The sequence below is a fragment of the Nicotiana tomentosiformis genome, chromosome 10 (assembly GCF_000390325.3).
Source record: "Nicotiana tomentosiformis chromosome 10, ASM39032v3, whole genome shotgun sequence".
NCBI classification, from domain to species: Eukaryota; Viridiplantae; Streptophyta; class Magnoliopsida; order Solanales; family Solanaceae; genus Nicotiana; species Nicotiana tomentosiformis.
Window position 1 is genome coordinate 39854956 of NC_090821.1, and position 18821 is coordinate 39873776.

An 18821-nucleotide genomic window follows, 5' to 3' on the forward strand; every position below is an offset into this window, starting at 1 on the left:
AATGAACACCAGAGGATCCAAATGAAGAAACTTGTTCACCCTGGAACCACTAGAATCCCCTTATTGGCTAGAAGAAATAGGTGCAGCATTTGATCTCTGGGCTTGAGAAGCCACTATCTGTGTCAACATCTGGATAGCTCCCCTAAGATCCATATCAGAAACACCAAGATCGGAAGCTGGAGCTGGTGGTGGAACCGGAATATCAGTTGGAGGAACCGCTGCACCCTCAGTAGGTGCAGTAACTGGTGTGGCCTCGTCAGGTGTAGTGGAATGAGTCAATGTAGCAGTCGGGGGATTATCCTCACCCCTCGGGTGTTAACCCGCCTCACCAAATAAAGGGACAACTGCCCCTCCTAAGGCGGCATTGGTTCCTTGGCCAGTTCTTGCTCTCTTCTTAGGTGCCATGTACTGAAAGTTAAAGGAATGCACGAGTTAGAGGAGGAACAGTTTCATAGTCGGTTTCATCGCACGATCGAGAATATCAAAGAAGGGTATTATTCCTAAATGTCCAAGTAGCCTCTAACTTATAGATGTGGTCGACAACATACCGATAAGAAGGACTCTACTAGACACGGCTCCGAGACATCCTAGGACACTTTAAAACTTAGGCTCTGATACCAAGGTTGTCACGCCCCAACCTCGGGGAGCGCGACCGACGCTCAACCGAGTGGACCCGGTCGAGCAAGCCTGTTAGACACTTTCTACCCGACGTGCTTATGATCATGAGAAGGCATGTTTTCACTGGTTAAACAGTAGAGAGATCATATATATATACACATCACTAAGTCATTTCATTTTGTTACATCATTGTTAAGTTTCAAAATACATACATCCTTATGGCTGAGTGGAACAGGAGTCCAAAACACAACATGATCCGTTGACCTTTCTAACACCCATATACAACTCACACAGTGTCTATGGAGCTCATAAAGATACAAAAGAGAGTAAAAATGGTGCCGACAACAAGGCCCTGGCTATACCTCAAAAGATGACCACAATATAAAGATAAGGTACAATACATGACCCCGGAATGAAATGGGGCTCACCGAGTCCGCTAAGAAGAGGATGCAGCACTATCTGTGATCAACACTGTCTGCTATGGAACCACCTGCATCCGTTTAAAAATACAGCGCCCTCGGCAAAAGAGACGTTAGTACTGTCGAATAGTACTAGTATGTAAAACTAAACACCATCTCAATAGAATGAATAATCATACAAGGGGAACAGTCAAGAATTCAATAAGAGCTTCAAATAATAAACATCAAGTTAAGGATCACATAAGTTTTTAAGTCAATTTCCATGTTATTAGGTTGGGTGATCTTTAGTATTCCACAATTCACAATACCACCGTATTCTTACAAGGAGTCTGATCATAACCCGATCGGCTAGGTCGTCTCATTTGAGACATCAACCATAACCACAATTTCAATTATCATTTTCAGCATAGTCACCACCATGTGTGCGGCATGGCGTCCAATCACGGCCCGATCGGCTAGGCCGTCTCACCCAAGACGTTACCTTTTTCAGTCAATCATCTCACATCATACTTCTTTCATATTCTTTCAATTCACTGGCACTAGTGATCACGAATACAAAGTCATTCTTGGCACTTGGCCGTATTTCATAGTTCCAATTCCCTTTTCCACATTCAAATATCATTTTTATTATCAACAACAATAGGGCTTCCCATCCAAGACATTAAATTCACATATGAGCAATTTGAAAAATCTTAGGGACATAGAGGCTTTTCATACAATTTGGCATAATAACCTTTATTTCGATCTTGACATGAAGTCTTAACATTTCTAACACATATTCCATATTTTGAACACATCCTCAAATGGTAAGATGACATGAAGAAGCATTTAGAATAAATATTGAACATACATCATTCAACACAACCACATTAGGAATAGCTAATTCAATAATGATCAATAACTAACTCCAATTACATGAACACCGTGGGATTCGATTCTAAGAAGAAGGGGGTTTAGCCAACATACCTCAATTGAGCTTCTCAAACTCTAAAACGATCTGGAATTCTTAGCAACTTCAATCTATTTTAGAAATATAACAAGTTGAACCAAAATTAGGAAGATGATCATGGTTTTAGCTCATTTGAGCATATTATCAAACACTAGGTGTGTATCAATGTTTTAAGGCCCTTTCTTGTGGAAGCTTCCACCATTCCCCAACCCATTCTCTACCATTTTTAGCTCACAACCTTCTCACATACTTCAAGGATACATGCATGCAAGACAACAACCCCCACACCCAATATTTGACTCTCTATTTAACCCATTTTTGTAAAATTTTGAAATTGAGCTAGGACATAGATTCTTACCTTTAGGGTGAAGACTTCCTTTGTTAATCCTCAATGGTTGAGCAATAATTGATGGATAATAGGTTGAAGGTTGCTCCCTCACTCTAAGAACTCTCTCTCTCTCACTCTAGAATATCAAAAAATGTGCTCAAAATGAGCTATGGTACATGTTTTAACGAAATAGGGTCGGGTTTAAAAACCCCAAAAATGAAGCTTCGGAACAGGGTATACGGTCTCATATGCGACCGCAGAATGGATATGCAGTCTGCATATCGGCCGCATAAATTGGGTGCCAAAACTGGAAAGGGACTGACCGGGTCTGCAGTCGCTATGCGGCCCACAGACCTGTTCTGCAGTCGCATAATGCGCCGCAGAACCTCCCTCCACAAAACTCCAAGGCTGATTGTGTGATAAGAGTGCGGCCCGTGAAATGGTTACGCGGTCGCATAATGGATTGCGAAAATGACATCAAAATGACCCAGAAAACTGACTCACTCTGCGACCATTTTGCGGTCCGCAGAATGGTTCTGCAGTGGCAGAATAAGCCGCAGAAATGCCTACTTCTACCCAACATTTTCTTCAACTCCCTGACGCATTGTTCAATCAAAAAATTTAGAATCGCGGCGAGCAAGCTCGTCGCGAAGAATTTCTACTATTATTAACCTCTGCGCCTGCCCCGGCATCACAGAACCCCGGCTTTTAGGAAAACTTTTCACGGGGCCTTACAGTTCCTCAAGCGCAGAAGTGCTAATCCTCAGCCTAGCCCGAGCTCCACATGTGCACACCTCGAACCGCAAATGCGACCACACCAAGTCCCTGCCAAAACCAACATTAACCACATGATTCGAAATGATCTGAAACTTGTCTGAAACTCACCCGAGCCCTTCGAGACCCTGTCCAATTGTGCCAACAAGTCCCAAAACATAACACGGACCTACTTAAGGCCTCAAATCCCATGAAACAATATCAAATCCACGAATCACACCTCAATTCAAGCATAATGAAGTATTACAAATTTCAAAAATTCCAAACTCACGCCGAACACGTTTAAAGAACTCGGAATCACTTCAAATTTCGCACACAATTTCCAAGTGACATAACGAACCTATTCCAACTTCTGCTACAACAATCCGAACCCAGTGACATTAAAGTCAACTCTCTGTCAAATCTATGAATTCTCCAACCCTTTAAATTGCCAACTTTGTCAATCCAAGCTAAAACATTCTATAAACATCCAAATACGAATCCGGGCATACGCCCAAGTCCAAAATTACCATCCGGACCTAACGAAACCATCAAAATCTCGATCCGAGGTCAAATACACAAAATTTAAACTTGGTCAACTATTCTAACTTACGACTTCTGAAACAAGAATCATTCTTCCAAACCAATCATGAACCATCCAAAAACCAAAACCAACCATACACGCAAGTCACAATACACCATATGAAGCTACTCAAGACCTCAAACTACCGAACGGAATACAAATTCTCAAAACGACCGATCGGGTCATAACATTACGGTACATGATTGTTCGTGCATATTATAGTATGCATGTAAATTGGCCATGTAGTTGATATTGCGCATGGATATGAATTTGTTCCTCGTGAGTCATTATATGACTTGATTAACATGGGCAGTGTGCGTGCAGGTTTGTTCGATAAGAGAAGCGTAAGGAACTCGGAGTGCCAGTTGAATGTAAAGCTTGAGTCTTTATCATGCAGCAGTGATTATAGGCTCTTATTTATGCATTTTACATTATGTTGTAGATGTGCATATCTAATTATGATATTTCTTTGCTTTATCTACATCACTATTAGATATATGAATTGCACTGTCATGATCCAAAATTTTACCTCAAGGTCGTGACGGCGCCTAGCCGAACTTGCTAAGTAAGACAACTCACAATCCACAAAAAAGTCCTTTTTTATTAATTAACAGTGATATAGCATAAGCAAAGACAATAATAATCTAAACTATTAACAATATTTGACAAAGTTATAGCACGGCGGAAACACGGACAATATCGTACAAACCCCAAGACTAGGTGGCACAAGTACACAAGCAAACTACAAAAAAGAGAACAAGTTTGTATACATCACAACCTGTTTGAAATACAAGTAGACATGAACAATAAAATGTGCTGAGGATCTGTATGTAGTGTATCTCATCCTAAGTCTCCATGTAGTCTCTCAGCTCAATCAGAAAGCTCTACTAGGACCCACCTGAGGATCTGCACACAAAAATATGCTGAAGTGTAGTATGAGTACACCATAACCGGTACACATTAAGTATCACGTCTATCCTCGAAGACGTAGTGGCGAGGCTAGATGCTCCAGAATACGTACCGCACAAGTATATTAACAGAATTAAGAACTGAGACAGTAGATAACATCATGAGTAACAGAAATCACAGATATCAACAGGCTAAAGTGCGAAGCATGTTCTTACAGTATAGGAATAATCATAACGCTGCTCAAATATGGTATTAAAAGAAAGCTTACTCAAATAACGGAGTCGGGACTCCCAATTAGCATATAAGAATGTCAAGTAACAATTAGTCGTTAAATGAGTATTTCTAAATGAGTCAATATACAAATGCATCCTCAAACTAGTATAAGATCCATGTACCCCGATACACAATTCATGTATAAACATAATCCGATACACAATTCATGTATTGACCGGTACAAAGTTTATGTACTGACCACACTCATAGAGCCTAAAGTAACATGGGTTATCATCTGACTCCGGAAGAACGGATCCAAATGCAAGCACGAAGAGGACTATAAATAGCACCACTCTTAATCAATATCTGATCATCATGTCCAATGTGTCATCACTTATCTCATTCTCACACTTACCTTTCGTGCCAAAATCCTCAGTCCAAATCATGTCTTCTTATTCAAAATGCATGCATATACTTAAGAATTTCAGATAAAAGGTGCACAAGGACTTAATAAAAATCATACGGAAAAATATATATATATATATATATATATATATATATATATATATATATATATATATATATGCTCATGGAATTTCTATGTGACTACGGACAATTTAAGCAATTCAACACATCAAAGATAAGTTCTAATGCCATTATAATTAATCGTAAATCTAGACATGATATCTAACATAAATAAGAGAGCAATCGTAGTCACATAATTCAAATAAACCATGAATCAAATTAGCACATAGTCAAATAAGGTGTAAAATATTCTAATTCTACCCCGGCCATGATATAAACTCGGTAAATGCTACGTTCGCCGCCACGTATATATACTAGCCCCAATAGCTTATTAGACACATAGAAAATAAGTCAAATCATAGGGGTTTCCCTCTTAATAAGGTTAGCCAAGAGACCTTCCTCCACCCAGTAGCCTAAAATTCATCAAAAATGCAAAATTCTTAAAAATCCAACTCCAAACGGCTCGAATCTAGTCAAATACAATCCAATAACATCAAACAATGCCATAGAAATCGAACACAATCAATACAGATTGAATCTTTAATCAAATACACAAAAACAACTAAAACCTCAACTGGGGCTCGCCTTCCGGAACCCGACAAAATTTACAAATCCCGAACTCCCATACCAAAATGAGTCCAAATATAGTTTCATCCAAAACCAACTCCAAATCGGGGTTCAAATCTTAAATATTCACTTTTCAAAAGTTTTGCCAAAAACTCTCAAATTTCACTTTTAAGTTCAAGCTTTTAGGTGTAAAAATTTAAATCCAAGTATAGATTGCTTACCTCCAATGGTATAGTGAAACAGTTCTCCAAAACTTCCTACTCTCGAAGTCTAGGGTGTAAAATATGAGGAAATGGGTCTAAGTCCTAAAATGCACAGCTAATAAACATGTGCAGGTGTCACACTTGTGACCAGAGACTCGCAAATATGACCACCACAAATGCAAACTCAGGCTCGCAGATGCGAACCAAGACTGGCCAAGCAGATGTTGCAAATGCAACCACAAACTTCAAAATTGCGAAAACCCAGCATGCCAGCCAATGTCGCAAATGCGATGAATATTCTCACAAATGCGAGGTCCCTCATGGCAACCAGCAGTCGCAAATGCTATAAGGAGTCCACAATTGCGGACCATCACAAATGTGAGTCTGCACCACCAGCAAAACTGAAGCTTCACCAAAACACTCCAAAATCAATATGAAACTCATCGAGCCCCTTGTACTCCACACCAAACATTCACATAAGTGTGTATACCCCATACGAACTCGTTCGCAAGCTCAAAATATCAAAATAACATCCATAACCATAAATCGATCACCAAAATGCATCATGCGAGCCTTGAAACTCAAGAACTTCAGCATTCACAACCAAGTGTCAGATTCCTACCGAACCAACTCCAAATGAGACCAAACTTTGCATACAAGTCCCAAATGACAAAACGAACCTACTCCAAGTCCCGAAAAAAATTCGGACCAGATAACCTCAAAATTAACTCATGGTAAAACTTATGAAATTTATAAACCTTCCAAATTGCGAACCTTTGGCAAAAAAAACCAAATCATCCTAGGAACCTCCAAATCTAAATTCGGACATACGCCTAAGTCCAAAACCACCATATGAACCTACTGAAACCATCCAATACGAATCCGAGTCGTTAACCCAAAAATCAACCCTTGGTCAACTCATATAACTTAAGCTTCCAATAACAGAACTATATATTCCAATTCACTCAAAAACCTCTTCGGAACCAAACCAACCATTCGCAAGTCACGAAATAACAATAAGCACATGAAAAGTATTAAATGGGGAAATGGAGCTCAAATACACAAAAAGCCTGGCCGTATCGTTATATGCACGAGTTTATAAAGTGAGTATTTTATATATAACTCCTCACCACTACTTTGTTTGACAGAGTCAATGATACAACTGAGTATATATTTGTGTACTCATATTATATTTTTTGCACTTTATATGTAGATATTGTCCACCAGTACTGAATCCTAGGAGGAAGCTTAGCAGCTGACTCGGAGACTCTAATGGTGAGCTGCTTGATCTAGTTCGCAGCGCATTGGAATCACCTTCTATCATATGATTATGTTCTTTATTTCGGACAATGTTTTGTATTAATCCAGTTGTATAACTCTATATTATCAGTCATGGGGTTTGAGCTATGTTCTACGATGTATTGCCTTAGTACTATTTTTATCTATATATGACTGTTAGACTTTATTGTTTATATTATCTAATCCATGGTTATCTTGAGTTTAACTTGGGTGTCATCACGGCTTAGAAAAATTGGATCATGACAGTGATAGAGGTTCGATAGACAATAATCATTTCATTTGAAGTTGTAATTTATGATTACTCATATGGCATGCATAAATAAAATATTGTTACTTGTATTATCATTATTGAAAAGTGTTGATTTAAAAGTTGTATTCGTGCATGAATTTTAATCGGGATAATTACATTTTTGGGTCATCCTAAAAAATAATAGTCGAAAATTTTATATATATATATATATATACACATACTTAATTAATGCATACGTTTTGTATATTTGGCCAGTGCCCGTAATTAATTTTAGTTGACGGGCCAAAAATAGGAAAAGCCCATCATAAAATGATTGAGTTTGGAAAAGGTTTTTGCATGCAATAAGAGGCATATAAATGGGGTTTCTTATACGGGGTTTGGTTCGCCGGGGTCAGATAGTGTATCGAGTGCCGATCACCTGTATTTGGACCGTGATAAGTTGGCTCGCTTTGTTTTCCTTGATTAATTGGATTAACTTTATTTATTTTGTCTATCGGTAATTAAGGCGAATTAGTAAAGGGTCAGGACTAAGCTCCAAGCATGTGTTATAAATGTATTATGTTTTAGAAGCTTCGGATGACCCTGTCAGAGTCTACATGTATTTTCGAATGGTTAAATGACTTAGTCCATGTTGCAACATATCATGATTATTAATAGTTACAAATTATGTCATGAAAATTATTTTACACTAGTCAAATTATTCGCGCTTTGCGCGATCAAAAACAAAAAATTAGCAGTATAATTCTTGAATAAACTTAATCGAGATAAAAGAGATAGAATTTCACACATCAAAGAAAAATATAAATATTCTCTTATGGATAGCTCCGAAATTCACAATATCACCAATACAAATTTAAATCTATTCACACACTTTACTGTTTCCTACATAGAACATTATATGCAAAATTGAATACCATTCAACAAAATAGGGTTTAGAAAAGCGCCAAAACTAATTTAGTTAAAATTCTTAATATAGAAAAAATAATTATCATCTAATCTACAACTTATGAAAAAGGCTAAAGACATAGCGGAGACCACTCTCAAATGTAAGTGCAATTCACTATTACTCACATAATTGATCATTTTTTTTTAATTAATTATTTTAGATTTCCTATGAATTGAAAAAAGTTTCAAGAGTTTTACGTTCTTTGTTTATAAATAATGTTTCATAAATACATATTTAATATATGCGTGTTTAAGTTTGATTTTTAAATATTTTCAAAAGTTTCTCCTATTAAAAATAGAAAATATGTCACACAAAAAAGAGAAAAAAAAACAAAATAAAGATAAATGTCAATGCTAGCCAAAATGATGTTTGACATCACTTTATTATAGATCAATTTTGTATGTATATAAATATACAGGAAAACAGAAACAAACCGTTGGTGTTTTAGAGGAAGAGAACATTTGAGCTTCCCTTATGAATTGTTTATCTTCTTTAGGAGTAACGCCTATGGTAAGGTATAATATATATATTTAAGAAAAATAAGTTTATTCATAAACAGTGTGAATACAATATGTTTTTCTATTAATTCTTATATTTGAATTATTCTCCATCCAGTAAAGGATTTGTGTGGATCCTCGTGAAGTATTTGATTGTCAAGAAGCACTGCACTCTTGTGAAAATACGATCAGCTTTGAGAAAGACATAATTAGATGTCTTGATCTCTTTGTGAACATCCCAAGATCAGTTTATGGGGTTTTCGAAATTATATTACTAAATTAAATAGAGGTTTAAAACAAACCAAAAAAAAAAATATTGAGGAAGAAGATAAAGGAAACATAAATTTGAATCAGTCGATGCCAATTTTATGTTAAACAATACGTAAGAAGAACAATCTTACCGATGGCATCGCAACTCACTATCAGAATATTTTTCTCCTTAATAGCCAAAAAAAAACTTAATTTTGTTAATTCTTTCCCCCGCACAAGTTGACTCGGTAACAAAGCCGGGGGAAGATACATACCTTACAACGCTTCTGAAATTTGGAACTTCATCGATCAAATCCTTATGGTGGGTAATGTGTATGATACGATTGGCTTTGGGGACTTTTTCTTTTCTGGTTTGCTTATTTGTATATTTAAATTCATCCAAGGTCATTACAGAGTGACCTTTCATTGGCTGCCTATTTAAAGCTTCGTAACGTCTTTAAACATTGAAACGGTTGTACCTTTTAGAATTGGGTTGAACTTTGTAAGCATTGATTTCGTAAATAGCAACAAAAAGAGAAAACGAGGAAAAATAGCAACAAATAAAAAAAGGAGGAAAAAGATAAATGTCAATCTAGTCAAAGAGATGTGCCACATCGGTTTTCTATTGCTCACAATTATATTATATATAGATATAGATATAAATAGATATGTCTAACATTCATTTGGGCATCTTAAAGCCCTTTATACAATAATGATGCATTCATTTTGATGTGTTCGCCCTACAAGGAATGTATTGTGAGGAGCCGATCATGTTACCTCTGTTTTCAATTAAAATAAATAAAAATTAATATTAAAAAATTGACCAAAATTGGTCGGTTAATTCGGCTGATCATTTAAAAAAATCGACAAACTTTGGTCGGTAATTTTACTATTTAATAAAATCGACCAACTTTGATCGGTTATTTTCGTGCGAAAATACAATTAAAGAGTATAAATCAAATAAAAGACAGTTTTAAAACAAAATGCACCAATGGTTTAGTGGTAGAATAGTATCCTGCCACAGTACAGACCTCGTTTTGATTCCCAGATGGTGAATCTTTTGATTACATAATTAAAATACCGACCAACTTTCGTCGGAAAAAACCACATTTTTAAAACCAACTTTTGATTACATCTCTGCATCATTTGCTTTACTAGCTGATTCCCCTCCCCACATTTTTATCCTCTCTGCTGCAATAGAAGCCTGCAATTTTTAAAGCACAGAACTCATTGTGTTACAAAACTTTAGATAGATAGTGAAGTCCAATATTCATCTTGGAACTAAGATCAAGAGAGTTTTATAATAAGGTCTAACTAGTATACACTTATTGCGTAAAATATTTCTATACTACCATGACAATTGAAAGTCAATTACGAATAGCAATTTATTTTTGTTTCCCACCCGGTGTTCGGTATTCGTATTGGAGCCCGACTATATTCGGATTCACGCTGGGTAGGACCCCATTCGGGGGTAGCGCTCCCTACCAATACATCAAACATATATAAAACTAGTTTACCATCATTTACACTATGTGGATATAATTTAATTTCTTCGACGATATACTAAATGAGCTTAAAAAATAAATAGTGGATGGCAATGTACGGTATTTAACCCATTAGATAATACTATTTTGTCGGACACCTAAAATTAATTTTATGAACACCATGCTCTAAATATCGTTGAAAATAAAGTTATTGTGGAATAATAATGGGTGATTGTTGGGTGGTGAACGAGTGGATGAAGATTGGTGACTAGAAATAGCAATGGCTGAAATTAAAGTTTGTATATATGACGTAATTGAGATGTAAATGAAAATCAACAATGAACATAGGTTTGTTTTCTCCGTAATATGAAAAATATATTTAATTTTTAGACAACAAAAGATTGAAAAATGATTTCGTAACGAGAAGCATTTTGTGGATCAAACCGAGACAATCTTTTTCTAGATTTTGGTAAACAAATTAAAGAACTAAGACAATCAAATTATGAGGAAGGATAGGTTTAACTTATGCATATTTGGTCCGGTGCATTTTTAACATTTTCTAGCAGGTTACCCATGTATTTTCATGTTGATAATCCCAGTTACTATGGACAGTTATATGTAATTGTCTCTTAGGTGATTTCAGTGCAAAAGTTAAACACCAAATGGGTTAGTATTTTTCAAATTACCTCTTTGTTCCAATTGGTTTTGTAAACTATCCAAAACAACGTGAATGTTTGAATCACAGTTCCAGTAATCATTCCATACCAGATACCCTGACATCATGAACAAAAATGAAGATAATATGTTAAATGAAAGGACTACTCAAAAGCAAGAAAGACAAAGTAACTTCATAAAATGACATAGTGCACTTACTTGGACACCCATGTTGAGCTTATACCCTAATAATAAACCCAATGGAATACCAAACAAATAGTAACAAGCAACATTGACATAAGCAACCAAAGCTTGCCATCCTGCTCCAATTGCCACACCAGATAGAGCTGGTTGAATATTGTTAACCACCATGCAAAATGCTAGTAATGGTGTTAGCTCAAAAACAAGACGCTTGACTGATTCAGTCTCTGTGAATAAGGAGGGGTATTGCTCTCGAAAGACAAGTAAAAAGATCGAGAGGAGAAGGCCAACCGAGAACGAAGATATTACAACCACCACCACTGAAAATCTGGCTGTTCTTGGATGAGCTGCCCCAAGTTCATTTGAGACTCTCACACTGAAAATTTTTGCACATTTTCTGATCTCATGTAAGATGTATAACTACCCTTTTCTTATTGCTTAAGTAGTCATTTTGAATTGTGACAAACCTTACAGCTGCATTGCATCCAATAGCTGCCATTACTGCCCATCCCAGTATGTTCGTGCTGCAATTCCACAACTTTTAATTCTATAGAAAAATATGAACTGAAAGCTAATTAAACCATTATCCACTTTGCAGATGAAAGTGGAAACCTTAACCAATAAATAACAGCGGCTTAACCGAATAGTCGACATAAAGTCAAACATTAATAAGAACGTAATCTAAACTCATTTATTAACATCATCTATAATTTACTCACATATATTTTATCATTTGAAGTCTATTGAAACTATGTGTGATTAATGAACTGTGACAAGATGACAGCAAATGTTTGAAAAGATAATTTACCTGTCTTCAATGATAAGTAAGTGATTATTTAAATAAACATTACATAATACAATCTAAGTAGCTTTTGAGGCCACAAATCCTCTATGGCCTAAAGCAAGGATTCTAAGAGTCGTGGGGTTGAGTCGCCATGACGTAATACCAAATATAAAAAGAAAATGGCATTTATGACATTTGAAAAGAATAAGGAAATTGGAAAAAAAAATTATAATTAGAAGGGTATAGGTGCGCAAAGCCAACAACTCGAAACTGCAAATGTAGGTTTTAAAGAGTTGAAAATGTTGCCAAAAAGTTTTAAAAGAAGATATCCGTCGGCAGCGCATCACATAACTTTTTTAAAAGCTTTAGACCGTGAGAAAACAGAATACAAATAGAGGAGAAGGAGAAGAAGAGGAAAAGTTTGGGCTACAGGGATTAAAAGTCTTAGCTAGCGTTTGGCCATAGATTCCCAAATTTATTTTGAAAATTCTGATTTGGGTGAAGTTTGATTTGAAGATGAAAATGTGTTTGGACATGATTTTTCAAAACATATTTCACTTTTTATTTGAAAAAACATGAAACATGACTTATACCCATAAGTTCCAAAAACTTTCACAAATACCCAATAGTACCAAACAAACAAACTTGCTATCATGTATATACATAACCTTCATTACTCAGATTACACATAGGAAGTCATTACTCATATTACACATAGGAAGTCATTACTCATATTACAATCATGCCTACACCACAACGTACAACTAAAATAATTAGCATCAGCGTTTCATGCATTAGAGTACAACATAACAAAATGAAAATAACAGTTAGCTCAATTTTTCTTTAAGTCGTTAAACCATTTGACTTGATTTTTTTCGGTCATATGAACGAATATCTTGCGAAAGCTGGGGTTAAGCAAGAAAGGCACTGCTGGTGAAAATTTTTCGTCAGCTAAACCATATTTTTGCAAGACAAATTGCAACTGGGTAGTCACAGCTTCCTCAGAGTAGATATCAATCTCAATTTCTTTCGAGAGCAGATACAAAGAAAGAAGCAAGAACAAGAAGGAACAAGAGCAGAAATTGAGGTGATTATTTAAATGTGGGCTCTTTTACAAACTATAAAAGTTTTGGGTAATATTTAAAAATTTTAAAAAATATAATGGTCATGTTTTGGCCCAAAATCAGCAATTGAGGTGATTTTAAAATTTGGGATTTGGGATTTGAGATCTTGCCAAAATGTGGGCAAAATTTATGGCCAAATATGTGTTTGCCAAATAAATCCCAAATTTATTTTGGCAAAACTTATGGCCAAACGGGTCCTTAATCTATTTTTCTTTCTAGTTAATTAGTATAACTATAAACATTATTCTTTGGATCGAGATATGATGATTAATTTGGGTTAAGTTTAAATTATGTTATTAGCAATTCGATGAGGCGATATTTTAATTGGATTGATTGCATTCATAGATTCAAGAACGTACATGAATTTATGTATGTATTGCCTTGAGATTAATGGGATTTAAACTCAGAAATTTATGGGTTTAGTCCTAAAATCCCAAATTGGTAAATTGATAATTTGATTCTGTTAGGATCGGTAAATCGGGTAGTGCGAAATTTAGTCAAACAATGTTATAATGACAATAACAAAGAAAATGCAAGTTGATAATAACAGCAATTAAAGAAGATAAAGAAGACACAAATTTAATGTGGCTCGGTCAAGGTGACCTACGTCCACAAGCGGAGAGCAGCAATTTTACTATACCAACAAGAATACAAAAGAGAGTACAAAATTAAAGTAAATACTCTAATTAATCCCAAATACCCCAAGAGAATAACCTCACAAGATCACTCCAAAGAAAGGGTTCACACAAGTGTTTCCCAACACTCACTCTCTTACAAAATACTCTATAATGAAATAAAGGAGGAGAAAGAAAGACAAGAGTGAAAAACTCTTGAATTGGTGTGTTTACAAATAAGGAGAAGCTCCTCTATTTATAGCAAGAAATCCTTGGCCTAATAGTGGATATTATGTCATGGCAAATGTCATGATCCACAAATTTTATTATAGTGGATATTATGTCATGGCAAATGTCATGATCCACAAATTTTATTATAGTGGATATTAAATGTCATAAAAATTTGGCCTCCACTTGAGAAGAAGCCAAATTAATGACCATATTACAAATCTCCACATTGGCCTAATTTCGGCTTATATATAGTAAATTTGCTCCACCTTCTCCGCAAAAATTTCAATGGGCAAAATGATTCTTCATAAATGACAATCAAGTTCAGGCAAAGCTTGAACTTGGACACTGGAAGAGGTATTGTGAACATGTCAGCAGGATTGTCTCTAGTGTTGATCTTCTGAACAGAGACTTTTTCTTCAGCAATGGTTTCTCAGATGAAATGATACTTTATATTAATGTGCTTCATCCTCTCATGATACATCTGATCTTTAGTCAAGTAATGGCACTTTAACTATCACAGAAAATGATAAGACCACATTGGTGTGAACTGAGTTCCGCAAATAGACCTTTCAACCATAAGGCTTCTTTGATTACCTCGGTCACTGCCATATATTCTGCTTCGGTAGTAGATAAAGCTACTACATGTTGTAATGTAGTTTTCCAACTAATAGCGCAACCACCAATGCAAAATACATAGCCTGTTAGTGATCTTCTTTTTTCAAGATCACCTGCATAATCTGAGTCTACAAAACCAACCAAGGTGTTAGTATTTCTCCCAAAATCCAAACGTGTGTTTGAAGTAACTCGCAAGTATCTGAGAATCCATTTCACAACCTGTCAATGTGCTTTACCAAGGCAAGCCATATACCGGCTCACCACGCTCACTGCTTGTGAAATGTCTGGACATGTACAAACTATTGCTTACATAATACTGCCGACTGCACTGGAATAAGGAACTTGTGCCATGTACCTCTCTTCTTCTTCTGACTGTAGGGATTGAGCAACTGATAACTTAAAATGAGTAGCAAAAGGGGTACTAACTGGTTTAGCATCTTTCATGCCAAACCTCTCCAAGACTTTCTCCAAGTACTTCTTCTAGGTCAGAAATAGCCTGTTGGCTTTTCGATTTCTTTTGATCTCCATGCCAAGAATTTTCTTAGCTGCTCCCAAATCTTTCATCTCAAATTCACTTTTCAGCTGACCTTTCAAATTGTAAATTTCTATTAAATCCTTAGTAGCAATGAGCATGTCATCAATATATAATAATAGGTACACAAATGAACCATCATTTAACTTCCGTAAGAAAACACAACTATCATACATGTTCCTCGAATAACCATGACCCAACATAAATGAATCAAACCTTTTATACCATTGTCTTGGAGACTGCTTTAATCCATACAAAAATATTTTCAACAAGAAAACATGATCTTCTTTTCCTTCAATTTCAAATCCTTCGGGTAGATGCATGTATATTTGTTCCTCAAGTTCGCCACATAATAAAGTTGTCTTAACATCAAGTTGGTCTAATTCCAAGTCATACATGGCAATAAAGGCAAGAAAGACATGAATAGAGCTATGTTTAACAACAGGTGAGAAACTTTTATTAAAATCAACTCCTTGTACCTGACTATAGCCCTTTGCAACTAATCGTGTCTTATACCTCGCATCTTCAACCCCTGGAATGCTATCCTTTTTCTTGAAGTCCCGTTTGCAACCAACAATTCTTTTTCCCGATGGCGATTTCACAAGAGATCAAGTACCATTCTTGTGGAGAGACTCAATTTCTTCATTCATTGCAATCAGTCACTTGGCTGAGTCGGCACCAGAAACTGCTTTTGAATATTTTGATGGTTCTCCAATTTCTTCAGTTTCCTGTGCAACTGAAAAAGCAAATGCAACATAATATCCAAACCTTAATGGTTGTTTACCTTATCTTCTTGGTCTATGTTTGGCTATAGAATACTCCTCTTCTTCTGGTTCAACTTTAGGAGTCTCAACTTCAGGAATTTCAGCTTCTGGCTCAACTTCAGGAGTTTCAGCTGTATTTTTCTCCAAAGTTGATGAGCTTGACTCAGAAGGAATGTCAATCTCAATCTCCACCCGGTTCTGTATATTCTTTCCTTTATCTGTATTACAAGAACTAGAAGACTCTTTTCTAGAATGTAACATAGAGGATTCATCAAATGTTACATCTCTGCTAATTATAAATTTTGGTGCCGTGGGATCAGGATACCATAGTCGGTATCCTTTCACCCCAGATGCATACCCAAGAAAAATGCCCTTTTTAGCCCTTGGCTTTAATTTTCTATCATTTACATGCATGTATGCAGGGAAACCAAATATCTTTAAATCAGAATAATTAACAGGAGTACCTGACCACATTTCCTCTGGAGTCTTAAAGTTTAAAGGTGCAGAAGGAGCTCGGTTGACAATATAACAAGTTATAGAGATAGCTTCTACCCAAAAGGCGTTTGTCAACCCAGCATTTGAAATCATGCAACGAGCCATTTCCAAAAGAGTTTTATTCATCCTTTCTGTCACACCATTTTGCTGAGGTGTCATTCTCACAGTACGATGTCGAGCAATTAGATTTGATATATTTATAAGAGATATTATCCTTTCCATAAAGCATATTATCTCTTATATGTTTAAACAACTGGGGTAAGGAAACAAGCAAAAACACAACTTGTTCCTCGTCTTTAATTTCAGCATCTATGTTACTTAAATCCATAAGAAGAGAATCAAAAGTATCAAGATGTGTAAGTATAGAGGTACCTTCAACCATACGAAAAGTATAGAGTGTTTGCTTTAGGTAAAGCCTGTTTTCTACTGTTCTTTTCATATATATGGTTTTAAACTTTTCCCATATGCCTTTGGCTGAGCTTTCTGCTGCAACTTCACGCAAAACCTCATTTGAAAGATTTAAAATAATACATGTTTTTGCCTTTTTGTCTATGACGGCAAACTTCTCATCCGTCAAATTATCCGACATCTTCTCTTTTTCTTGCAGTGCCAAATCTAAACCATCCTGCATTAGGATAGCTTCCATCTTTAATTGTCAAATTTCGAAGTTTGTACTTCGGTCAAATTTCTCAACATAAGACTTTGTTAGAGTTATTTCGGCTATTTAAACTAACCCGGTAAGATCTGGCTCTGATACCAATTTGTTAGGATCGGTAAACCGGGGTAGTGCAGAATTTAGTCAAACAATATTATAATGACAATAACAAAGATAACGCAAATTGATAATAACAGCAATTAAAGAAGATAAAGAAGACATAAATTTAACGTGGTTCGGTCAAGGTGACCTACGTCCACAAGCGGAGAGGAGCAATTTCATTATACCAACAAGAATACAAAAGAGAGTACAAAATTAGAATAAATACTCTAATTAGTCCCAAATACCCCCAAGAGAATAACCTCACAAGATCACTCCAAAGAAAGGGTTCACACAAGTATTTTCCAACACTCACTCTCTTACAAAATACTCTATAATGAAATAAAGGAGGAGAAAGAAAGACAAGAGTGAAAAACTCTTGAATTGGTGTGTTTACAAATGAGGAGAAGCTCCTCTATTTATAGCAAAAAATCCTTGGCCTAATAGTGGATATTATATCATGGCAAATGTCATGATCCACAAATTTTATTATAGTGGATATTATGTCATAGCAAATGTCATAAAAATTTGGCCTCCACTTGAGAAGAAGACAAATTAATGACCATATTACAAATCTCCACATTGGCCTAATTTCGGCTTATATATAGTAAATTTGCTCCACCTTCTCCGCAAAAACCTCAATGGGCAAAATCATTCTTCATAAATGCCAATCAAGTTCAGGAAAAGCTTGAACTTGGACACTGGAAGAGGTTTTGTGAACATGTCAGCAGAATTGTCTCTAGTGTTGATCTTCTGAACAGAGACTTTTTCTTCAGCAATGGTTTTTCGGATGAAATGATACTTTATATCAATGTGCTTTGTCCTCTCATGATACATCTGATCTTTAGTCAAGTGAATGGCACTTTGACTATCATAGAAAATGGTAAGACCACCTTGGTATAAACTGAGTTCCGCAAATAGACCTTTCAACCATAAGGCTTCTTTAATTGCCCCGATCACTGCCCTATATTCTGCTTCGGTAGTAGATTTTATCTACTAGCGAACTTCGATTTGATTTTTTTTTTAAACTTACAATGAGTAATTTGAAAGTGTATAAGTCCTTTGATTTGACCACGTTGATGAAAGGTTGACTTTGACCGAGATCCAATCTATAGACTTAATCCTATGGATGTATTTGACCTTGTTAGATGATAATTCATGTAGATTGTAGGCATTTGACGAAGTAGAGTAAGGTAGTGAGTCGAGGAGCTGAGTGCTTAGCTTGGAGTTAAGGTAAATGGAGAGCTTAAATCTTGATTGC

At 35.9% G+C, this 18821-nt stretch overlaps 1 protein-coding gene across 1 annotated transcript in view; it reads right to left on the bottom strand.

Annotated features, from left to right (window-relative positions):
- Positions 1 to 10264: 10264 nt before the first annotated feature.
- The window catches only part of LOC104119919 (protein DETOXIFICATION 29-like), a 31212-nt gene continuing 22655 nt past the window's right edge, over positions 10265 to 18821 (bottom strand). Inside the window, exons 5-8 of the mRNA XM_009631531.4 lie at positions 12115 to 12171; positions 11666 to 12023; positions 11479 to 11565; positions 10265 to 10512 (exon numbers count right to left, since the gene is read on the bottom strand). Of these exons, the coding sequence (XP_009629826.1) occupies positions 10438 to 10512; positions 11479 to 11565; positions 11666 to 12023; positions 12115 to 12171 (577 nt within the window). The 3' untranslated portion in view covers positions 10265 to 10437. The remainder of the gene's footprint in view (positions 10513 to 11478; positions 11566 to 11665; positions 12024 to 12114; positions 12172 to 18821) is intronic.